This window comes from Protopterus annectens, chromosome 14.part0 (genome assembly GCF_019279795.1).
Source record: "Protopterus annectens isolate FY-2018-M chromosome 14.part0, PAN1.0, whole genome shotgun sequence".
In the NCBI taxonomy this organism is placed as follows: Eukaryota; Metazoa; Chordata; order Ceratodontiformes; family Protopteridae; genus Protopterus; species Protopterus annectens.
The window spans coordinates 847,046,216-847,072,946 of record NC_056748.1 but is presented as its reverse complement, the minus strand read 5'-3'; the positions used below and the strand labels follow the sequence as shown (position 1 = coordinate 847,072,946).

Here is a 26,731-nt window from a genome sequence, read left to right as displayed (position 1 = left end):
GTAAGCTTAAATTATGTTCGTTCTATGTATTCATTTTGTAAATAATGTTTATGGAGATTCCAGTTGCTGCATGTGTCTGTTCAGGTACGTACCAAAGGGGGCATTATACTCTATGACAGGTATGATGAGGGCTGAGAAAGTACAGTTGTGTACCTATCATAAATGTAGATGTTTGAGTGTATTCACTGTTGCAGCCATTACACTCGGGTTATCCTGCTGGCAGGCTACCCGCAGTCAGCCTGAATTTCAAAGTCCTGGTCCGGCGTCGGTTGCTGTCGCCTCTTCCCTGATGTCAGTGCACCAGGGGTATAAAAGATGCAGCCGACACCATTTTCTTCAGTTTTTCTTGCCCCAGATGTCAGGTGCCCCCAAAAGGGTAGGCTATAAATATTATGATCATAAAAAAACATGCACATAACCTTCATCTACAAGCAAATACACCACATAGGTTATATAGAAATGAAAGGTACAGATAAGTCCCAGCAAAAAAAAAGGGGGATGGTGGGAGGGTAACCTGGACTGCAACAGTGAATACACTCGAACATCTACATTTATGGTAGGTACACAACTGTACTATGTTCATCGTGTTTCACTGTTGCAGTCATTACACTTGGGTAGAATCCCAAAGCTAAGGTTGGGTGGCTGGGCCTAAATAGAGTTTGGAGTGGCTATGAGGCCCTGCAGAACTGCAGTGGCAAAGCCTGCTCTGGATTTAGAGTAGAGAGGTAAATGGTAGTGCTTTGTAAAAGTGTGCACTGAAGCCATGTTGCAGCCTCCAAAATGTCCTTGGTTGGTACTCCTCTGAGGAAGGCTGCTGAAGTGGCTGCTGCTCTGGTAGAATGTGGCCTAATACCCTTGGGCACTGATTTGCCATGTTGTGAAAAGCAGAAATGAATGCAGTGGCCTATCCATTTTTAAATAATCTGCTTTGAAATGGCTTTTCCTTGCAAACCTGCAGCATATGCCACTAAGAGTTGCTCAGTCTTTCTGAAGGCTTTAGTCTTGTCCAAGTAAAAGTGAAGTTGTCTGTGTATGTCCAAAGAATGCAGAAGTCTCTCCCCCTTATTCTGTGGGTTTGGATAAAAGGTAGGCACATGTATGGTTTGGTTAAGAGCCATGCTGGACAATACCTTAGGCATAAATGTCGGGTTTGTCCTTAGAGAAACCCTGTCCTGGTGGAAAATAATAAAAGGTTCCACAGCCATTAGTGCCTGTAACTCTGAGACTCTTCTTGCTGAAGTTATTGCTAGGAGAAGAGCGGTTTTCCATGAAAAGTATTTTATCTCTGCTGTATTTGCTGTCTCAAAAGAAGGCAGTGTGAGTTTTTCCAAGGCAAAATTGAGGTCCCATGCAGGTACTGGAGCTCTCCTTGGAGGTCTTATGTTTTTGGCCCCTCTGAGAATCTGTCTTAGCAGTGGATGAGAAAAAATATGTGGGTCCGTATTGTAATGAGCTGAAATGGCAGACGCATGTATCTTAATTGATGAGAAGGATAGGCCTTTGTCCAGCATCTCAGTTAGGTATTGCAAAATCTGAGGAATATTTGGTGCAAACGAGTCAATTCCCAGCCCTTGGTTCCAAGCACAGAATCTCTTCCATTTTTTTGCATAAGATTTTCTGGTGTTGGCCCTCCTTGCCTCCAAAATAACATCCATCACTGCTTTAGAGAGAGGTGTGTTCTGAATGATTACATTATCCGCCATGCAGCCAGATTTAGGGTTCTGAGTTGGCTGTGCAGGATCTGATTATTCTGTTGGGTCAGCAAATGAGGTATTAGAGGCAATGTCCAGGCTGGGCCTTAAGACAAGCTCTTTAGGATTGGGTACCAGTGCTGATGTGGCCAGTCTGGGGCAATCAGTATCATTTTTGGCTTCTCTTGTCTGACCTTTAGGAGTACCTTGGAGAGGAGAGGCAGAGGAGGGAAGGCATATACTGTAAGGGCTTTCCAGCTGAATGAAAGGGCGTCCACTTTCCATGCTTACTTGTGATAAGTCCGAGTGCAGAATCTCTGTAGCTGGCAGTTGTGAGGGGAGGCGAATAGATCTATGTATGGGCATCCCCATTTCCCTGTTATCATGTTGAAGATTTGTGGATCTAGTTTCCACTCATGAAGATCCATGAGGTTTCTGCTTAGTTCATCTGCCAAAGTATTTGTCTTTCCTGGCAGGAATTGTGCTTGCAGATGTACTTGATAAGTCAATGCTGTGTTCCACAAAGTCATGGCTTGTCTGTAGAGAGGGTAGGAATGTGTGCCCCCTTGCTTGTTTATGTACCACATGACTGTAGTATTGTCCATCTTTATCAGTAGTTGTCCTGGATGAAGTAGTTCCTTGAAGGCTGTCAGGGCATTTTGTACAGCTAGCATCTCTTTTTGATTGCTATGACGATGCATTTGATTTGTGGGCCATGTGCCCTGAATACATTTTCCTGCCATGTGTGTCCCCAGGCATAATCTGATGCATCTGTTGTTAGTGTCTGCCTGGCAGTGGGTAAGGTGAATGGCTGTCCCTTGTGGTGACAGGCCTGTGCCCACCATTGAAATTCCTGTTGCAGGCAGGGAATGAGAGTAATTACTGTTTCCAGGGTGTGGCAATGTTGAGTCCAAACACTTTTTAGATACCATTGTAGTTTCCCTCATATGCAGTCTTGCATATGGAATTAGTAGAATGCAGGATGCCATGTAGCCCAGAGCCTGCAGAATTTTTCTTGCAGATAACTGGGTCTTTGTTGCCATGTCTTTGAAGTAAGAAGTCAGATGCCTTTGTTTGTCTGGTGTGAGATAAGCCATCTGGGCAGTTGTATTTAAGCTTGCACCCAGGAATATTATCTCTTGAGAGGGTACTAGTTTTGATTTATTTTCATTTACTGTGTACCCTAGGCAAATTAGTAATCTTTTTACAAACACCAGATGCTGTAGTAGAATATCTTTGTTTTTTGCTTGAATAAGGCAGTTGTCCAAGTAGGGATATATCTGAATTCTTCTTTGTCTGCAAAATGCAAGTACTGGTGCCAGGCATTTTGTGAAGACCCTGTGTGCAGTAGATAAGCCAAAGTGCAGTGCAGAGAATTGGTAGTGCATTGAGCCAGCTATGAATCTGAGGTATCTTTTGCAAGATTATCTGATTGGGACTTGCAGGTATGCCTCTTTGAGGTCCAAAGTTACAAGCCAAGCCTTCTTGTCCAGCATGGGCAGAAGCTGCTGTAGAGTCAACATTTTGAATTTTGGGATGTCCAGAAAAGTATTTAGAATAGACAGGTCCAGAATTGGTCTCCAGGCTTTGTCCTTTCTTGGTACTAAGAAAAGTCTTGAGTAAAATCCTTGTCCCTGCTGTTGTTGTGGCACTGGCTGAATAGCCCCCATGTCCATGAGGGATGAAACTTGTTTTTGTGCCTCTTGCCATTGATTGCGTGGCAGGTCTGGCATACCTTTTGCCTTTGTAAGGGTGTGAAAGTGGAACCTGTAACCCTGAGAGACTATATTTAAGACCCATTTGTCCTGGGTGATCTTATGCCAGTTTTGTGAAAAAAGTGCAAAGGGAGCTGCCAAAAAATAAGTGCTTGGCATTGGCAGAGGGAATTCATTGGGACTGTTTTCTATAAGGCTGTGATTTGTCTTCTCCGCTTTTGGAGGTAGAAGCACCCCCATTGTTTGGGCCTGTATGAGCCCTGGGGCTGTTGCCTGCCTCTAGGGCATCTGAATCTGCCTCTTTGTGGTCTGTCTGACACTGGAAAGGACCAATTCTTAGAGGGCCATTTCCTGCTAAATCTGGGTGGCTGTACCTGTAAGAAATCCTTTACTGTCTGCATAGATTTTGCCTTATCCTCCATTTTCTTCAACACCTCTTCTGCCTTAACACCAAACAAAGTATCATGCTGAATGGAGCATCCAATAATTTTGCTTTAACATGATCAGGCAGATTTAGTTCCTTTAACCAAGCATGTCTTCTAATAACAGAACCTGTAACAGCGGCCCTGCACGAGGCCTCCAGTGAATCATAGCCACATTGCAAAGTATGTTTTCCCACTTGTTCAGCTGCATGCAATAAATCCTGCAAATCTTTGTTCTCAGAACATTCAGAATTTGTCAACATTTTTTTGTTTTAACAAAGACATTAAGTATTGCTGATATTTGAGCATATGAAATTGACAATTTAAAGCCCTTACAGCCAAGGTAGCAGAAGTGTAAACTTTTTCCCACATCTGTCCAAAGCCCTAGAATCTCTATCTGAGGGGACAGGGTTTTTAGCAGAAGCAGCCTTGATCCTTTTGGGACCCTGTGAGATAGTTTCTGGGTCAGCAGCAGGGTTTTTGTAAAGAAATTTATCGGAGTCTGGAACCCTGTAGTATCTGTCCGGCTTAACAGGGGCAGGAGGTAGAGTCTGGAGACAGGCCGGACTCTGAAAAAACATTATCTACTATGTCTAGAACAGGGGGAATTGTAAGAGGTTTGTGCTGAGGAAGTAAAATAAAGTCTCCAAGTCTTTTCTTAGAATTGGAATAATCCTAGCTCTCCCAGTGGAAATGCTCCCTCATGGTATGCAGGGTTTCCCCAAAAGAATAGTCCTCAGGAGGAGAAGCTGAAGGAATAGAATCTTCAGCATCAGAATCCTCATAGGGAGGAACAGAATATCCCTGATCAGAAGAAGAATCAGAGGAAATGGAAACCTGATCAGAAGAATCATATTCAGTGTCTTGCCTAGGCCTCTTATCAGGAGGGGGATGGGAACCCCTGATCAAAGTAATTAGGTCTTCGGCCATTTTGAGCATCTGTTTCTTAGGCATAGAAGTCTGTCCTGGAGAATGCTGTACTGGTTTCCTTGTCTTTAAAACTGTTTTAGACTTTGTCTTGGATGCTGAAGTAGGCTTTATATAAAGTTGTGTAGGTCTGAAGACACCCTCAGAAGCCAATGCCTACTCAGCGGCTCCGGACCCATCTGAGGGATTAATTTCCAAAGGGCCAATACCTTGATTATCCAGAGGCCTAGCTGTCTCCATGTGGGAGTTGGAGGCAGCCTGTGGCTCTGAGGTAGCGGGAATCAGGGGCTGCGAAAGCACCTCACTGAGCACCGGTGAACCGGCGACTGGCCTAGAAGAGGCTTTGTCGTTGGTTTTGGACCTCGGATGCTTGTCCTTGTCTTTATCCTTGCGTTTTTTATGAATTCAGGTTGTCGGTTGTTCCGACGGCATTATATAGTTAAACTTTCTGCCAAAATAATGAAAAGCAAAATCGTACCGACACTTAATAGTGCATTGGTTAAATCTAGCACAAAACCGACAACTAGCAATGTCGTGGTCAGGGCCTAGGCAAGGAATACAGTAAGAGTGAAAATCCTTTTGAGGTATTTGCTTCCCACAAGAAATACAACTGTTAACTTTTTCTGACATCGGTCTGGAGCAACAAAAAGTTTCCCCAATGGGGTACTTTGCTTTATTAAAGACTTTGGATCTGAAATTCGATTTCGAAAATCTCAGGAGTTGGCTGACCAGCACTTGCGAACTGCTTTTGTTTCGGGCACCGCATGGCAAGAAAGACTGAAGAAAATGGTGTTGGCTGCATCTTTTAAACCCCTGACGCACTGACGTCAGGGAAAAGGCAACAGCAACTGACGCCAGACCAGGACTTTGGAATTCAGGCTGACTGCGGGTAGCCTGCCAGCAGGATAACCCGAGTGTAATGACTGCAACAGTGAAACACGATGAATATCAGTGATATGATGACTTCTCCGTACCAACTCTGTTTAGTTACCAACACTGGATATAGATAAAAGGTTGGTAAGCTTGCCTTTTTCTTAATAGTTGTCAAGTTACATAAAAATGCCACAATAAATGACAGCCCCCCCCCCATACAGTCATTTAAAATAGCCACTCCACAACAGCAAAATCCACTTGAACCACCTTTTGCAGTGAAGCTTCACTGAATACATCTGTGCAGGGGCCACTCCATCTATCCCTTATCAGGTATGCCTCTTGGGTTGCATTAATCCTGAGCAAGCAAAATGAAAATCTTTTCCTCAGCCCACCCTTTCTGATTTCTCAGGAACTGGGTTGCTAATCAAACTTGGGCCTCCTGGGCTTCATTGCTCTGTGAAACAATCCATGATAATGCAAATATCAAATTCAGGATGCAAGGCACATTTACTAATAAGCCACATTAGCAGAATTACAGAGGGTAGATGCAAATTGCAGTCCACCTGTTACTGATACCAAATTGAAACACAGATATTGCTTTCTAACATATGTAGATTTGCCATTATCTGTTTATACAATAAAGTTTGACAGTGAATTACCCCATTTCGCTAAGGGCAGGAAAGAAAAAACTCCATAAAAGACCGTCGTGAAACTGGAAATGCTGCTGGAATGACAAATTATAGTTGTAGATGTCCTTCTCTTCACTGTTGCAATATTCAGAATACAAAGGATCTCCTGTCAAGCACAGCCCAATGTTTGGACAGTATACAAAAGCCTTAGCATTTATAGGCATCATGTGTCAGATGTATGCTCCACATGCAGGAAGAAGAAGAAGATTCCCCCGGCCAGGAGGGCAAGCAAGATCAATGTAGAACAGAGGAAGCAGGATGGGGGGCAATGAATACATCTACTGTTACGGTAAGATTTTACACAACTGTAACATGTCTAGCATATCACTTTTGCAGTTTTCATAACAGAAGGAAGAGTACAAAGCTCAAGAGGAGTCTTGGGAGAAAGAAGGGGCAGAAGAACTCTCCCATGCACAATTGCCCTGGCAAAACTAGCCCTAGACCTGTAAAATAACATCAAACTTGTAATGCTTAGTGAAAGTATGAACAGAAGACCAAGTAGCAGCCTCAAGGATGGAACTAGTATCCAACCTCTTGAAAAAGACATGAGAAAAAGCAGCAGCCCTAGATGAATGAGCCTTTGCTGAACAGGAAGGACATTTACCATGAAAAGAATAGCAAAATGAAATGGATTTAGAAATCCAGGAGGAAATGATTTGCTTAGAAATAGGCAAACCCAAAGACCTGGGATGAAAGGAAACAAAAAACTTATCCTTAGTTTTATCTGTATAACTCCTGAGCTGTCTATGAAAATCCAAGGTGTGAAGAACCTTCACAATGGCAGACTCTGGAGAAGGAAGATGAATAGACTGATTTATAGACAATTCGTTGACCACCTTGGGCCTAAAAGAAGGATTAGTAACAAAACAAAAAGTAAGGATCAGTCATGTCAAGGTGAAAGCTCAGAGACTCTCTTAGCAAATGTGAGTGCCAAAACAAGAACTGCCTTCCAAGTACAATGTTGTAAGCAAGCTGAAGCAGCAGGCTCAAAGTGAGCTTGAATTAATTTTTCATTAACAATATAGAGGTCCCAGAAAGCTGGAACAGACTTCCTGGGAGGCCTGCTATGAAGCATGCCCTTAAAAAGCTGCATGACCTCAAATCTAGAGGACAGAGGAGGAGTCAAAGGCAGACATGCAGAAATGGTTGACGGGCAAGTTTTAAATGAAGAATATGCTAACTCAGTATGGACCAGATTACACAAATAAGAGATAGACATTGGAAATGGAATAGATAAAGGATCCTGGTTTCGAGAGAGGTACCAGACAGAAAATCTTTTCCATTTGGACAAGTATGATTTTCTGGTAGTGGGCTTCCTAGCTTCACGCAGGAACTGAAGCATTTCCTCAGAAATAGGTCCATAGATTTTAGGTTCATAGATTAGTACTAGGCTAACTGCTCTTGCAAGACATTTTAAGCCTAGCCAATTAACCCCTGTGAGATTCAAACCCTGTACCTTGTGTTTGTAAGGCAAACACCTTAACCATTAGGCCACCCTCCCAATGAGGTGCCTAAAAGGGCTCAAACCCTATCAATCACAATATCAGCTGAGGAGTGGACAAGTTATGATGGATAATGGACCCCTTGTCTTGTGTGAGTAGTTCAACATGGTGAGAAAACTTGTGGTGATTGCACCTGGCCAAGTGAGAACAAAGGCAGAAACACTGATGTTTAGGCCAAAAGGGAGTCACTAGCAAGATTTTGGGAGTCTCCTGCTTGATCTTGTGCAAGACTCTCGGAAGCAGAGGAAGGGAGGGAAGGTGTACAGAAACATTCCCTTACAAGGAAAAGACAGGCATCCACTTTCCAAGCCACTGGACTCGGAACTGTGGAAGAGGAAGTAGTCTGTTGAATACTAAATAAAAAGAAGATAAGGAGAAACCTTAATGGGACACTTGTATAAAAAACAAAGACCTGAAGAAGCCTTGTTTTAGGCGATAGTTTTTACTAGCAGTTTTACAAGTTGTATGCGTCTAATAAACCACTTCATTATCAGCTGCTCATAGTTCCAGTGACTTCTATTTTACTCGTTTGCACTTATATGAAAAAATGGTTTGGTAATCAGCACAGAAGCAAAGCATTCAGACAGACATTCAATGATGGTGTTTGGACAGATGACAAAGAAGTTCTGAGTGTGTGCACATCCGTACATCACCTTCATGCCCTACGTCTTGTGCAGGGAGCCTACATGTGACATATGGCACCTGTAAATACTAAGGCTTTGGTATACTGGATGGACATTGGGCTATCCTTGGCATGAGACCCCTTCCATCATGAATACTGCAACGGTGATCTGGTAGGACATCTACAAAGAAATATCTCAGTGTTTCAGAGGTAGTAACATTCAGCTCAGTCAGGCAGAAAGACAACACAAATAATAGATTGTATTTTTTGAACTATTCAAGCTTATGGTTACCATGAAAACATCAATGCGAGTGTTTCTAGAGGTAAACATTGAGATGGCGTGGTTCATAAAGTTATATCACCTTTAGCCCACTGAGTACCCGAGTTGGCTCTGGCTGTCTGAAGATCCTGGCTTGTTGGATTTGCTGCTCTAAGTGAAGGCCCATTTCAAGGGGCAAGCATTCAGGCAGAACAAGTGATGGAAGGTAGTGCAATGCTATCTAACATTTAACAGTCCGGATGTGCAGTGCCATCTAGTTTAACAGTCTGGATGCTTGAGTGGACAGATGTCCCTTGCTTTCCCAGGGCTGAAAGGTTTTTCATTTGATTTTTTAAACATAAGGATGCCAAACTGAGAATTCTATTATTAAAGCAGGATATTTGGGGTATTTATATGTATACACACATGCACACCATCCCACCCACATTAAGGAAGTGGTGTGGGATTTTGCCTGTGTTGATGTGAATGTGCAGAAGCTCAAATGCATCATCCTGTTTGATCAGCCTTGCGGTATATTTATATTTGGTGTAAATCAAGACACCTGCACATTTGGTCCCTGCCTATATAATAACTGGTCTTTGATAAAAGTTTTATATTTTATTTTTGTATTTTGACATTTGTTATCTGGGTTAGTCTGACTGAGCTCAAGCCCATTTTCAGTGGAGGCCTGGGGAGAAAAGCTCCATAACAGACATGTTGACATACAGTAAATATTGATTATACAAACATTATGCAGTTGAGAATAAATTACAAATACATTAAGTACATTTTGAATCCACTTTGTTAGAATTAAAAATAAATATAAAAATCTTAAAATATACAATTTATTAGGGGTAAAAGCAGAATCATACATGGCTCCCAGCAATATGGTGAGCACAAGTTATTATGATAATGAAAGGGAAAGGTCAGGAAATATAAGTACATTGGGACAAAAAGAGGGAGAGTCAAGGGAGAAGTAGGTGTGGAAATAAAAAGCTTTATCTCCGGCAGTTTCATATTATGTCACATTGCCTCTAACTGCACCATGCTGTCAGTGACAGTACCATTTTGCATGACTGCATGTCATCTACTCTGATGTTTTTAAAACATCACCACAACCTCATAAGTGTGGGGAATACACCATGGTTCTTTATTCTAGTTTTATGAGAGAAACTGTGTAACCTGTATCAGTGACGGTAATACTCCATACATATGTACAGTGCCACAAGCCTTCAACAACAAAAGCAGAAAAAAAAATTGCACTTTATTTATCTGCTTTTACTGTATTTGTCTTTCTTCCTACTTTATTACTAGGGGCATTGACTACAACTCTGAACTGAGATATATAACAATGAGCATCTTTTTATGCACATTTAAAGTGTTTTTGTGATTGTATCTGCTTTATTTTCTGAAAAAAAAAAAAAAATATATATATATATATATATATATATATATACTTGTTTCCCACCTTTCTAAGCTAGTTTTTAGGTTAGTGCTAAATTTAGGGCTGTGTTACAAATCTGTGTTTGCCCATACCTTAATTGGATAGAAGGAAGTTTCTCTGTTCACCTGTGAGAGAGAGGAGCTTTGAGCAGCCTATCTGTCCCTGGAGGAGTGGTTTCAGCTCAGAAAGTAGTAGTTTACTGGCCATTTTGGGCTAATTTCTATCTCTTTCATTTCCCTGCTATAAAAACTGCATTTGCCAGGTTTTGTGAGACGGGAAGTGCCGGTTAGCTAGGGTATAACTATTCCTGGTTCCACAAAGTCTCCTCTTCAGTTTTTCCCTTGCAACTACACAAACTTTCAACTTAAGCACTCAAGCCATTCATTTCCCAGCTTAGCACTATCTCAAAACTCATAGCAAGCACTTATAAACCTTAGCACTACAGAAGAACAAGGCTCTCTATTCGACCTTACCAGCCATTCAGTAAAACAGTTTACTGTACCTATCCAGTCATGTCCAAATGGCAGTTTCAGGTGTACTCTCCAGTCCAACTGGTGAATCTGGGCATTTTGAGGCAATGTTACAACTGCCTCATGTACACAGACAACCCTCTCCTCCTGCCACCAAACACTAATACATGCAAGAGATGCAATTATACAGCCAAACTGGAGGCTAAGCTCTCTCATCCCAAGACTGGATCAGACAGTCAAGAGGAGAAGGGAAATACTGGCATCACACCACCAGCCTCACATAGACCCATTAAACCTGCACTGACAAAAAACACACATAAAACATACTCAGAAGCTCAAAATAAAAATCTGCAAAAGCAACAGAGCCCTCTAAAGCAGACATCGAAGCAATCTCCACGCCCCAACACAAACCATGAAACACATACTTCACAAAACCAGTGTGTCATGCAATCACAGACCTCAAGGCAAAATAACACACCCAACATACTAGTAATAGGTGACTCTATAGTCAGGCACACTGACATCTCACTCACTAGGCTGAATAAGGAGAAGGTTACTGTTAGCTGCCTGTTGGGTGCCAGGATCCACCACATAACACAAACACTCAGGTCACTCCAGAACAAGTACAAATATGACTTTGTCATTGTCCATGTTGGTGTGAATGACCTGAGCTTACCTCCCTGGACTACATGAAAAGAGACATGGAAGAGCTCTCTGATCACATAGCCCAGGCAGGTATGACCCTGACCCTGAGTAGCATCCTGCCCTCACCAAGAATGATACCACGGTATAAAGAAAAAATTATCAATTTCAACAATTGGCTAAGTTTCTGGTGTCATTTAAAGGGGATCCAGTGTCTTCTGCCTGGGATGACATGCTCGACAAGCCATGCTGCTTCGCTAGAGACGGCTTTGACCTGTCACCCTTAGGCTTTCGAATACTGGCCAAGGCTCTTGCCACCCACATAGTGCCTATTTTAGGCAAGACTCAAAAGACAAATCCACCACCATAAATAGCACAAGTAAAAAAAATCTGAGGGTAATACTACTCAATGCCAGAAGTCTAAACCTCAAAATGCACACACTCGAGGCACTCCTCAGTATGGAGAAAATCGATATATGTGCAGTAACAGAAACCTGGTTTAAGGCTCCAGAGAGCACCCCAGCACTACCAGACTACAACTCATACCATACATTTCAGCCACAAAACCTGGACCGAAATACAAAAGGCAGAGGAGTATCCATATTCATCAAGGATACCCACACCTCCAGGTTAGTGGCACAGCACGATGCTTCAGAGATTATCCATGTGCAACTAACAATGGGCAAAACTGCAATTCAAATTGTAGCTTGCTACAGATCACCCACCATGTCTCAGGACCCCCATTCTGCATTTCTGGAAACACTGGGTAACATAAAGGTCATACCAAACACTCTAATACTGGGTGATGTCAACTACCCAAACATTAACTGGGAGAACCACTCAAGTACTAACTCCCTTGTCCAACATTTCCTAGAATTTATAAACTCAAACACCCTGGAACAACTGGACAACACTCCCACCAAAGGTGACAACATACTGGACCTGGTCAGCACCAACAAGGGCGACCGGTGTTCCACACCGGAGGTCAACTCCTTGCTGGTTAGATATGACCATAAAGAAATCACTTTAGATATCCACATTCTGCCTCCATCCCCGGACAAGGAAACCATTGTGAAAAACTTTTCAAAAGCAAACTTTACGTTACTTAAGATGGAGGTGGAAAGTTTCAAAGCCCCCATGCTAAAGGATAACGCTGTCCAAGCTGTAAAATCCTGTACTAATGTATTCTATGGGCATCTACAAGAATGCATGGATTGTGCTATCCCAAGCAAAACCAAGACTCACTCCTCTAAGAAAAGGAAACCAGTCTGGTGGACTCCTACCATAAACAAGCTATACAACAGAAGGGGGAAACTAGTACAGAAAAGAGTAAAATCTCAAGAAGGGAAGACATCCCTGATCAGTATCAGCAAGAAACTACGATCCCTCATAAAATCTTTCAAGGTGAGCTTTGAAAAAAAACTTGTCAAGGACTCCAAAGATAACCACAAGGCATTCTTTAGCTATGTCAAGAATCTAAGTGGCAATGCTCAGATCTGCTCAGAGTTAGTGCAGAATGGCACAAAATGCACTGAACCAACCGATATTGCCAACATCCTGGCAGACGGGTTCAGTGCAAACCTCACCCCCCTCTCACCCCTAAAAGGGCCCATAACCATACCAAAAGAATGTAGAGCCCCTGAAATCATAGACACTCAGGTTAAAATAGCCCTCTCCAAAGCCAAAGACACAGCATCAATGGGACCGGACGGTGTCCCAGGTTGCATCTTACACAAGCTCAAAAATGAACTAACCACTTACCTAAACACTGTTAACAGAGTAGTGCACAGCAATGGTTATTCCACTCCACAAAGGTGGAGCCACAACAGACCCCGGGAAATATCACCCTATAAGCCTGACTAGCTTGGTCAGCAAGGCTATGGAGAGCATCATCATGGAGCTTATTAACAGAGACATTGGGAACCTCCAAACAATGGACCCTACCCAGTTCAGCTTTGTTAAGGGCAGATCATGCCTCCTAAATCTGGTGGACTTCTTTGAGACAGTTACCAAGGCTATAAACGAGGGAAAGGTGGTACACACAGCCTACCTAGACCTCGCAAAGCCCTTCAACACCATTCCCCATTCTGGTATTATAGACAAGCTCACCAGCCTGAACATAAACCACTATGTCACAACATGGGTTGCCAATTGGCTCACAGACAGAACCCACATGGTGAGAGTTGCAGGAGCTAGGTCTGACTCTAAACTGGTTACAAGTGGCGTTCCTCAGGGTTTAGTCCTAGGACCCCTTCTGTTCAGCATATACTTCTCAGAAGTACAGACAAGCACAGGAGGACTATGGCTGACCAAGTTTGCAGACGACTGCAAAATAGGGGCTATAATTGACTCACTGGCTGACACAGACATCCTCCCAAAGGGTCTCACTGAGATGGATACCTAGTGTCAAAATCATGGCCTCAAGCTAAATGCCAAAAGGTGAATAGTTATTCCCTTTGGAAATAAAAAAGTACCCATAAACTACCATATAGGTGGTAGTCCACTAAATATGGAAAATGTAATAAGGGATCTGGGGACCCAAGTAGATAGTAATCTCTCCTTTGATAATCACATTGTCAAAGTGGTTAGAAAATCCTTCTATGTGGCCCACCTAATCACAAAAGGGTTTGCATCCAGATCAAAAGAGGTCATTGTGGGACAGACTAGGGACTCTGATGAAGCGATTAGTTGTAAATCGTGAAAGCGCTTACTCTTATGTGATTTATTAAAACTGCTTGAATTCACCGAGCCATGGTCAGTTCGCTGTTTTATTTTTGTTTCAATTTTGCTCTGAGGTGTAAACCAGGTGTTTATCCAGTTTGTGGAATTTGTTTTTTATACCATTGTATTTTCCTCATGTGGAGTCTGGACAGTGGTAGTGTAGGAATGGTGTCTTCCATGAATCCTAAAGTCCTTAGCATCTCCCTTGCAGATTACAGTTCTTGGAAGTAAATGGACAGGCTAAAAAAATTATCCTGAGGCAGGAAGGCATGCATTTTCTGTGTGTTCAGCCTGCAAACCAGAACATAAGGTCCTGTGTAGGAACCATGTGTGATTTTGGTAAACTTTAGGGAAATCCAGACCTGTCAAAATATGGAAAGATGGAGAAGGTTAACAGGATAGATCAATAAATAAGTCTGCATACTTTTCTAATAGATAAAACATAGTCCCTATGTTAATCTTTGTTATGAAATGTGGTTATTATTGGATATACTGGCTTGCCTTATCAGTTACCCAAATTTCTTTTTTATTTTATTAGTAATTGGTTCAGTTTTAAAAATCTATGCCACAGGGTACAGATAACATTCATAGTAACTCAGGAGAAAAATAGTGCATTTTTTTTTGTTTACAATGCTTTGTGACATCAGTAAAGCAAAGTATAGAAATGATAAATTAAAAGGGTCTTACTTCCAGTGCTTCTGTTACTCATCAAGCTAGAAATGAGGCTGATGCTAAAAGTGTTGACTTTCATAACTTATATACATACATAAATACTCGAGTCACCAGAAATGAAAGGTAACTCTTATACACTGATAAATGTTGGCAAACTGCATTAGTTCAGCTAAGTTTAATAGCATTTTTTTTTCTTTCTCTTGTTTTAAATATGAACAACCTGGAAGAAGGTATGAAGATAAGGGACATGGAAGAAACGTTAAAGCATCTCAATGAATTAATACATTTCAAAAGAGCAGTATCTTTAGAGAGGAAGAAATTATACAAGAAGAAAGAGGTACTATGAAGGTAAAAGACCCATATGGATGTAATTAATTGTCCTCTGTTGCAGTTTTGATGGTTATTTCACTAAATAACAAAAAAATCAAAGTAGAAGACCAAAAGTATATAATGACCAATTAGTTTCTACATTAGAAGATGCAAAACTTCAGGAAATGGAAATATTTTTCCTACAGGCTGAGAGACCTTGTATTAGAATAATTAAGTAGGAAGAGCATGGGCTACAGCCATGCAAATGCAGGTGGTGAAAAGCACACCATTTTAAAAAATAAAGACTTTGATTTTAAGCACCTGTTTTTTTTCAGTTTTCTCATTATTGTGATTTGATCATTTACTTTCAGGATTTTATTATTTGCTCAGATATGCAAGGAATTTTCAACTGTATGCATAACAAATTTTTACAGTGAGGTTAACATACTTATTGAATGAAAAATGCATGGGACAGCCAAAGTAATTCTAGTTGGGTGTTTTAGGAAGGAATATGATTCCTGCGTAAAAGGAAACCACAATGGAAAGGTGCAGCTGTTGTTGGTAATGCAATCTTTACTGGTTTAAATTTCTGTTTCTCATGTTGCAGTTTTGCCACAAACATGCTTTCCAACTCTTTGTGAACTAGGACATGGTTTGAAGACAAATGAACAAATATTTACAAATAATATGTTAGAGTGAGGAATGTATAGCCTGAAGCACTTTTATTATTTCTGATAGTTGTATGATTACAGTGTCAGACAAATGCTGTCTGCAATACCTGATGCTAATATAGCCCTAAGATAATGCAGCAAAAATCAGCATTCATTGCTAAAAGTCACACTCACACACACACACACACACACACACACACACACACACACACACACACACACACACACACACACACACACGTGAGTGCACGAGCACACACACACACACACATATGCACTCGCGCACGCACACACCTACACACACACCCCCACACACGCATGCACTGACTTACTTTTAATATAGCAATAACCCACGCCTGGGTGTGGGTAATGTGGGTTTTACCCACGGTTGGCATGGTTTGGTCCCGAGGGCGAAGCCCGAGGGACCAAACAAAGACAACCGCAGGTAAATTCCACATTACCCACACCCAGAAGTGGGTTATTGCTATTATACTATGACATTATTTAAGAAAATAAATAATTACTTTTCTTAAATAATGGCATTGTATAATGCCTCTTTGCTGCCCTTCCGCAGCTGTCTGGTATCCGGCAGTTCTGATGTACTGCATGCCTACGCAGTACATCAGAGTTGTGGCCAAAAGCAGCGGAGAAGCAAGATCTCCATTGCTTTTACTGTTGCTATGTTAAATGGGTTTAACATAGCGAGACAGCTTTAAAATAAGCAACGGAGATGTCCATTGCTTATTTTAAAGCTGTCTCGCTATGTTAAACCCATTTAACATAGCGAAACAGTAAAAAGCAATGGAGATCTTGCTTTCTCCATTGCTTTTTTTTTTAAAACTGTCTCGCTATGTTAAATGGGTTTAACATAGCGAGACAGCTTTAAAATATTTTTTTAAACCTGTGTCGCTATGTTAAACTCTTTTAACATAGCGAGACAGTGTTTTAAAAGAGACTTATACTAATGGAAAAAGTCCGGGCGACCGGACCTTTTTCCATTAGTATAAGTCGATTTACAACGTGCACGCTAGCCAATCAGCGTGCACGTTTTGGAATATTAATGGGGGGTCATGGTATAATTACAAATATGCTTTACAAGAAATGTTTCTGTTACACAGAACTTTTTGCCTTTCTACATTTTATGCTTACATGATCTGTGATCACCCATCTGCCATTTATTATTTGAAACAGTAAACTCTCTCTTCCAGAGTTTGACTACCCATGCTATACCACCGCAGTATGCATAGAGATATAGGATTCTATATATTTATCTTTGGAAGGGGAGACTGTGCCCGTCTATTCCTAAGATAGTATTCTAGCCTTAAAACCCTGAAACTCTTAAGTATAATATATCAGAGATGCACTAACCTAGTGGAAATGATATTGATTTATTTCAGTTTTTTTTCTCAGTTGATGGAACCACATAGGTTGGATACCTAGAGATCAATTTCACACAGTAAAACAGCATTTATAAACAAGTCCTTTTATATTAGGTGTCACAACACTGAAAGTGAGCTACAGGAAAATGATTATGCAAATATAATCAAGTAGAGTCTTCAATGATGTAACAGCTGAAATACCAGTATACTCTGTACTGATACTTTGCACAAACAGGTATCCAAGAGGAAAACTGTAATTCTTGTTTGTTGAAAAATGCATTTCTGTTTGAGACATTCTTTTTTGAACATCCCAAAATAAATGCAGCCTAACAGTAGTTATGGAACTACAGCTTTTCGTCTTGCATATTGGAGTAGATACTGCTAGAAATGATATAATGTGGACAAAGGATAGTGTTTCATAGTGAAAGGGATCTTACCCTTAAAAAAATGCTTGTGGAAAGAGATGATTTAAGATGTTAGCAACAACCATATAGATGTAACTTTAAAAATCATGGTACATATTATTTGGATCATTTTGCATTTGGAATGACCTGAAATTCCTTTGTTTGGTAAGTTTTATATTTTCTTGTTATGTATTTGTAGTTCAGTCCTTGTAATATTTGAAATGAATTTTTTGTAACTTACCTTTGAGAGAAGAGATCCCTGTAAGGACTTCCATGCTGCAAAGCTATTCCATATCCTTTACTGCTGATACTGTTCCCAACGACAGTCACTGAGCATTCATCGTCTGTTAAGGCTGTATATTCTACCACTGCTAAGTCCCACAGGAAGGCATAATTTCCTTTCTTTGCCTGTGAAAATCAAAAGTGAGTTAGACATTATCATGAGTTTTCATATATTCTTGCAGACATTGTCTATACACATTTTGAACTGCTTAACAATAATTTACAATGGTAAATCAGGACACCACTGTTGTAAATCATAGCTCCTAACAATGAACACGTTTAAGATGACATAGCATGCTTAATATATCACATTTTTATTGAATAAATCTTTGCAAGTCAGCCTTGCCAAAAAATTGTTCTGCTGTACCCAAGATAAATTGCTAATAAATAGTATCAGATTCCAACAGTCATTAGTCAAGAAGCAAACAAGCTAACCACTGTTACTATCCTGATATCCTCCTTTTATTACTTTGGCAACATTTATCTGGGAGCATCTGTACTAATTCAAATAGGACTTGTATAAATGCAGGCAGAAAATAATTTAATGCAAATTCTTCTAATGTAGTTAAAATTCACTGATGACTGCTTGCTTATGGCACAGACGTATATTACATAACGGTATGTGCAAAGATAGATGTATACACATTAAGTGCAGTTAAAATGAATTGCTACAATACTTTGAAAAGAAACCTGGATAACTAATATTGTCATGCAAATATAAATTATAAGTCATGTGGCTGCTTCAGGTCAATGTCCTCATTATGCATATATATTTTCATTTGACAATAAAATCCCAAGCTGCAGTTTTGCATGAAATAGATCGACGTCAAGGAGATCATAATGATGGTCACAAGACTACCCTCTTCTGTCACTTCCTGATCTTTATGATCAGCTTATTTGAATAGATGGTTTCATGGCTGGAATAACTGTTAACAGATAAAGTTCAAAAAATAGATGTAATCTGGCGAAACCTTTTAAGTATGCATACTAAAATGCATGGACGTCATAATTCAGAAAAGCCATAGCATATTTTCATTCAGAAAGAGACTCCTAATTAATACCATCCTGTCTTTTTGAAAGAGGTTTTGTGCAATTATTTAAGAAAAGGTTAGACCACCTTTTCTACAAGCTCAGACTTGAAACAACAATTCAGTTAGTACTATATTTGGTTAGGAAATTTGCATTTATGCACTGATTTGTTCTTGAATAATAAACATTTATTTATATCCCCCTATCTTCACCATTAATCTCTCCAAAAGGAAATGCATCTCAATGAAGATGACTGCAGGGTAATAAGTAAGGATATGTAATAAGAAAGGATGCATATACGATTGGGTCTTCATCTTCATTTGCAGTGCCTGCATCTTCATATTCTATAAGCACAAGAAGAACTTTTTCCTTCATCAGCACCTCTTCTCTTTAATGTCAAGAAAATTCCATGGTTCCCCTACAGTAATACTCCAGAATTAATACAGTTATTTGCTTTATAACTGCTTTACTTTTTTGTATGTCCCCCTCCCTTCTTTCTCTAAATACAGCCCACAGTCTTCTTATCTAAACATCTTTTTCCTTCATAAAAATTGAATGTCTCCTACATAAGAGAATGTCTAAGCCAAAGGCAGAACACCTTTCTATTAAACCACAGCTGCAGTTTTAAAATTCAGGATGGACATATGGAAATGTTTCAAGCTAAATATTCTTTTTCTGTAATCACAGAAACAAACTGCTGTTAGCTCCTTGCCCTTCTCTCTGCAAAATCAAGGTGTCGTCATGGACTCCATGTAGTACTGCTCTGGAATGTAACTGCTGCTACAGAGGTTAATGCTTTACTTTGCTACTGTCCTCATCAATTCATCTCTGTGCTCTCCATTTTCCCACCTTTTTTTAAAACATGCTGTCCACCCTAAATAGTTTTCCTGCTGTCATCCACCAAACTTGTACAATTCAAGATAACTGAGCAATGCAAGCCATCTTCTTTATTTTTGTCTGGTTACATTAAAATGTAGTACCCTACAGTACTGTAAACTAGAACCCCCACCCATATCTGCCACTATATTTTTAGGGTGCATAGTCAGCAGTGAAGATAATCCTAACAATTGTGAAACAAAAAACTAGAACCAAAACCAAAAAAACGGAAACTGATATGAACAAGAACAGAGTACAATACTATATAAAATACTGAGTTTAATGAACCATTTTAGCGCTTTCATCTCCTAAGAGACTTCATCAGAAATAAAACCAGAACATTGTTCAATTTACATTTAAATACTGAAAGTCCTATGACATCACAATTAATCAATTTAAAATGACAGTGACACACAAAAAATTCCTTCGAATAACTGACACAATTCAATTATATAAAACAGCCTTGGAAAAACTTTATAAACTGTTTTTATATATATATATATATATATATATATATATATATATATATATATATATATATAAAATTTTATGTTATATAAAAATTTTTTATTACAACTATATAATGTTGGCTTTTTCATGTAACATAGGTGCCAGGGAAACAATCGTTAAGACCTGGCGTAAACATAGCTGCCAGTCTAAGTTGCCACTGGCTCTCTTTTTTCTTTAAAATATTTTTCCAATCCCATCCTCTGGGGTTAATATATACTATATCTAAAATCCCTAACATGAATTTATCAAAATTACCGCAACACAAGGAATGTCTATATAGGGCGTTGGTAGTTTTTCTATTTTTAATGTCATTTAGGTGTTCATACATTCTATGTTTAAGCAGACGTTCCGTCTTGCCTACATAGAAATGTCCACTGGTTGTACACCAAGCCAAATAGACTACCCCCCTAGTGTTGCAATTACCCTTTTTAAAGAAAACTTTACTCCTAACACTATTGTTTAACACAACCTGTGGTTCCTTCATTATGTATGTACAATGTGAACACATGCCACATGGCCTAATATCATTGTTGACCTCTCTAAAATTTTCTATTCTATTCTATTCTCTAATAGTTGTTTAATATTATAACCCACCTTATGAACAAATCGAGGCCTGTGTCCTACTTTTTCTAAAATATCTTTTTTAGTCCTAAAAATATTCCAATTTCTTACAAATGCTTCCTGGACCAAATCAATATTTCTATTATATTGTAAAACACAGGCCTTAGTAAAATTATTTGGCCTAGTAACATTGCTGTCATGGATTTCTTCCTGTGAACCAGGTCCTAATAAAGGTTTATATCTAATACCCCATTGTATATACATTTTGTGAAGAATGTTTCCTACAAAATCTTTTGGATATCCTCTCTCCAAAAACATTTGAAACATATTATTACATTCTTTTGCTAAATCCTCTTTGTGTGAAGTCATCCTAGCAATTCTTATTGCTTGTCCTTTGACTATGCTAACTTTTTGTCCCAACAGATGTTCACTCTCACAATGCAAATAAGCATTACAGAAGGTCTTTTTTTCTATATACTAAGGATTTAAATTTTCCTTTATCTTTCAAAATAGTAGTATCCAAAAAATTAATTGTATTTTTATTATATTGGAATGTAAACTCCAGCAATTGGGTTGTAGAATTTAAATACTCCATAAAATTGAGGATTTCCCTTTCCTTACCAGACCATAAAATAAAAATGTCATCCAGGTAATGTAAATACACTTTAATATTACCCCAATATGGACCACCAATAACGTGTTTATCTTCCCAACCTAATAAAACAAGATTGGCATAAACAGGGGAGCAAGCTGCTCCCATAGGGACCCCCTTCATTTGTTGATAGTATTCTCCTTCAAACCAAAGGAAATTATTATCCAAGACAATGCCCATGAACTCACAAATTAATTTAATCATGCCATTCTCCAGTTCCGAATGTAGGAAAAGTACCGCTTCAAAAAATGTTAAACCTTCCATTTTAGGAATGCAGGTAAACAGATCCTTTATATCAACTGTTAGAAAGAACACTTCCTCACTAAAATATTCATTTTTAATATTTTTCAAAAATTCCCAAGAATCCTTTAATAAATGTAAAACTTTTTTGTAACATGTTGCACACAAGTGTCTATAAATACTGTAATTGGATGTATCTTGGATCTCCTAGCTGCCACTATATGCCTGAAAGGTGGTTTATCAATACTTTTGTGTATCTTGGGGATACCAAAAAAGACCAGAACCAAAGGGTCTTTTCTATAAAGGAATCCATGGGTATCTTGGTCTATCCTTCCATCTAACAAGTATTCTTCCAAATAAGAATCAATTTTGGAATACGCTATATTAATATGATTTTTAGAAGTTCCTATGTAGGTACTATTATCAAATAATAGGTTTAACATTTCGTCAGAGTAGTCATTACTACAAAATATAACCACTCCTCCTCCCTTATCTGGAGTCATGACTCGTATACTCTTGTCCATTCTTAGATTTTGTAATAATTCATATTCACCCCTGGTCAAATTTCCATGATAATCATTTTTGTTGTTACTTTTATAAATATTATAAATATCTTCCATAACCAACTTCTCATAAGTTTCTACCAAGGGATGTAAAATAGGATTGTATGTACTTTTTTTCTTTGGTAAAACTAAATTTTGAGGACAAGTATCTACTATATTGTCTTGACGCCCTAAATTAATTTCCAAATTTAGTTTTCTAGTATAAAACTTTAAAGATGTTATATTCTCAACTAGACTTCCAGAGTTTGAAGGAATAAATTTGACTCCCTTAGAAAATAATTTAAAATAATCATCCATAATGAGTTTATCTGAATAATTGTATATGGTAAATCCATCCTTCTGATGTACTATATGGTCTTGATGTTCAACGGATGAATTAAAACTGTTGCCCTCAGCTAATAATGCCTCTTGTGTGGATAATATTGTCTGTTGTATTCCCCCTTCTCTGTATAATACTGTGCCAGTCTCTTGGAACATCTGACTTCCGGAAAATCCTCCCACTCAAAATCTTGTGAAATGTATAAATCATCTGTGTTGTCTTGCCTTCTTACATTGTTGACCACTACTTCGCTATATCTAGGTATTCTAGATTCTTCAACATGTCTCTCTATCAAGTATCCAGATTGACCCGAAAATGTATCCCTTTTACCCTGTGTGTTCGTTCAATTCTCTTATCCACTTTATGTATATAAACTTGTTTGTTAGAATAGCTTTTTTGATCCCTATCTAGTTTACGCTTCTTTTTTTGAAAAATATTGAAACATCTTTTGTCAACCTTGTTTAACATTTTAAAATATAAAGCACTATACTGGGGAAATAACAAATCATTTCTAACTTTTTTATCCAATTCCTGGACTTCCAATACAACCTCTTGATTCTGTTTTTCATAATAAAACAAAGTTTTCTTAATTAATCCCAACCCAATTTCATCAAAATAATGAACATAATCACACATAACATCTTCTGAATATGTAACACCAAAGGGTAATTTGTATATTCTTAAGCCTTGGGGTACAATTTTTAACTCTAAACACTGTTTGAAATATGCAATAGCTATCTCGGTGGTTTTATATTTAAAAAGTCTTTTTTCTAAATGAAAAATAGAATCCTTTAAAGAGCTTCCATTATAGCCTTGTTGGCATGGTAAACGGGTATTGGTATCTTCCGTCTGTGGACCTTCAGTGTTAACAAAAGAATATTTCTTAAAAAGCACCTGTTCAAACTTGTTATTAATGTCCAATTGCTCAAGGTTATCTATAGTTTCTGGAGCAATTGGTGCACACTCCTTATGAAGCACTTTTCTATTGCCATTACGGGTATTAGAAACAGTACCTTGTTTTGGACGCACCACTTGACGGTAACTATCTGAGTTATTTGAACTCTTCTCTGCCAATAAAACCTCATTAGCCACAGTATCCATTTTATTAACTTCTCGTTGAGAAGGAATAGGTATAACATCACCACTATGCTGGGTAGAAACCATCAACAAGTTCCCTGTGCAACTCGCGAGGTTCGCGGAACCGGAAACTGTGGAATGAGGCGGGTAGTTTAAATCTGTCCCCATACAAACTCCGTATCCATGGTAGCCAGGAGGAATGAAGTTGACTCGTTCGCCCATAAAGGAATGCCTAGCAGTAGCACAACTCTCCTTAGGTGTAAAAAGTTCCAAAAGTCTTGTAAGTTCACCTTTTAAAGATGAAACCTCACGAGGAAGTTGTCTAAGTTCCGCTCCTAACAATCCTAACAATTACCTAGAATAATGGTTATTATGCCAACAATCAGACCCATCAATGAAATGTATTAAAATATTTACTTTTTATTGATTTATAATAGCAATACATTTCTTTATATTAAATCAATTCATACATATAATGACCAGTCCTTGAGAATAAGGACTAATGTATGACCTGACAATTTACCCCCATACACTTAAGATAAATGGTAGGAAAAGAAACTAAATTGCTCACTGACTGCTTTCATTAAACTTATTTTATTGCTGTGAACATCAGAGGAATGTCAGCCTCCTGCTTTATGTACTACAGACCACAACAAATAGAATGAAAGTATAAAAATGTTAAGCATTATAGTCATACACATATTGTAAGCTTCAAGACACAAGCATTAGGCAGACTGCCTCCCTCAACCTTCTCTTAACCTTTAATTTTTTGAGAGTCAATGTTTGTCCATTCAAAGTTCATAGCAATTTGTGTTGCAATGGTCAGGGATTAAGGGGTGGGAGCTCCTGTTATATGCAATAACAATATCTATTATATGACAAATATGCTGAGTAGGTGGGATTTTTGTATTTATTTTATGGAAAAAAGTGAGAAGTTTAGAGATGTCAGCTTCCCTGATTAATAAACTTTTGGCTGGTCCAACCTTTAATTTGTAACAACATACTTCATCCTTGCTGAGGGTTATTAATTAAAACATGTTAGTTTCCTGACTGTTATGGTGTGGCCCCATACAAGATATGACTGTCACTCAAAGTATGTTAATTAAGTTACACTTTCTTTCATGCACAAGACTATCTTTGTAGTACATAAAGCAGGAGACAGAAATCAGTTAGATGGCAAAACCAACAATCAGATTACCTAGCAAACAACACAGGTGTGCCATAAGGATCCATTTTAGGACCTATACTCTTCAACATATTCATTAATGAGCTAAATCAAGCCTCTCAACAAAGCACATTGATTCAATATGCAGATGATTCAACCATCATCTCTTCCGCCAATTATTTCACTAACCTCCAGAAAATCATCCAAAATAACTTCTCCTCCATAGAAACCTGGCTAAACAATGCCCAATTAATGCTGAACCCCCTAAAAACTAAACTGTTAATATTTTCATCAAAACCTCCATCTACAGAATTTAAGATTTTCTCCCATAATGAAACAGTAATTGAACAGGTACAATACACAAAACTTCTAGGAATTACCATCGACAATAGACTTTCCTTTGAGAAACGTATACTCAATACAGTAAAGAAAATCCACTTCAAACTGGGCAAATTATATTGAGACAAACTCTACCTTGATAAACAAAGCAGAGTAAAACTAGCTAACACTCTGCTTATTCTATCCGTCATGTATGGGAGCCCCATCTTCACCAACCTCCATTCATTCCTCAGTACTAATTTGCAATCATGCTACTATAAGATAGCAAAATTCGCCTCTAACTTGTCCAACCACTCACACCACTGCAATTCTATCTCAAACCTGTCCTGGTTAGATTTTCACCACTATCTCCACTTTACTCAACTAAATACTGCCCATAAACTAATTTTCCAACCCAACAGCTGTCCCGCTTTCCAAACTATCTTACGCATATATACCCCAACTCAAATCCTCCACTCCTCAGAAAGAACCCTTCTAAATGTAGCTAAACCAAATAAAAGACCAGGACAATGCCTCTATTCATACAACATAACCAAACTATGAAACAGCCTCCCCTCCTCCATTTCTCAACTGGACTCCCTAATGGCCTTTAAAGCTGCACTAAAACCCACTTTTTAAAAAATCCAAGTTGTACATGTGAAATGCAATGTAAACCCCCTTAGCCCCAAACCATATATACCAAGAACCTGCTTCCAACCCTTTCTGATATCCATCTTTCTCAGATAAACTTTTTTCTTAGTTGATTACTATCATATGGTTTGAAAGTATGTTATACTTTACTAAAGTCTATTACTTTTTGTTACTGTAAGTATATTATCGAACATTCCATTTGCATCTGTTTTCAACTCTGTACTTTACTTTTTGTACTAGCGCTTTTATTATAATTGTATAACTATTTTTGTTGCTATGTTTGTTTAACTGTGGAGCTTTTCTCCACGGGCCTCCACTGAAAATGGGCTTCTAACCCAGTGGACCTTCCCAGTCAACAAATGTCAATAAACAAATAAATAAATAAATGACTCTACAAGTGTCAGTGACAGAAGACAACAAGTATCTGTGTCTTACCTGGATTTCATGGCAGTCAAAGTCATGGCTCCAAGCAAGCTGCTTGTATGAAAACTGGATGGGATTAAGGTATACGAAAGAGTAAGGAAATACACAGCTGCATCGCTGAAGAGCAGGATAAAGAGGAAGACATATAAGGAATGCAGAAAATCACTACTGGACTAGCTGAAGGTGGGCCCTAGGTCCTGTACCCTTTGGTGTGTTTATGTGAGACACACCTGAGGAAATAATGGAGAAGATCAGCCTTTTCATTAATGTTACAAAGTGAGTTGCAGCAAAGTAGGGTGGGAGAGGAGCTGAAAGAAAGATCTGGAAAGATAAAGTGGACAAAACAGTGGCAGCTGAGGTTAAGTGCAAACAAACACAAATGACATCACTTATACCACTGAACATCTAGTATGTGAAGGTACTCACACCTGGACTAAACCACCAGGAGTTGAAAAATGGTGAAATGGCAGCAGTAAACAGAATGCTAGGGTGAATCCTCTAGAATTCAGACTCAGGGAGCAAAAAAAAGGGTAATGATGCCATTCTCTTGGGCCCTTTTCAGACCACTCATTTAGTACTGTATGCAGTCCTGAAATGTAGTAAGGTGAAGGAGATCAGGCTATTGGAAGGAATCCAGAGGAATGCCACCAAAA

General features: G+C 38.9%; 1 protein-coding gene across 3 annotated transcripts in view; it reads right to left on the bottom strand.

Annotated features, from left to right (window-relative positions):
* Window positions 1-26,731, bottom strand: part of GRID1 (glutamate ionotropic receptor delta type subunit 1) — a 2,576,795-nt gene that overhangs the window by 57,938 nt on the left and 2,492,126 nt on the right. For all 3 annotated transcript variants that reach the window (XM_044056599.1, XM_044056600.1, XM_044056598.1), the window contains exon 12: window positions 17,654-17,820. In XM_044056599.1, the coding sequence (XP_043912534.1) occupies window positions 17,654-17,820 (167 nt within the window). The remainder of the gene's footprint in view (window positions 1-17,653; window positions 17,821-26,731) is intronic.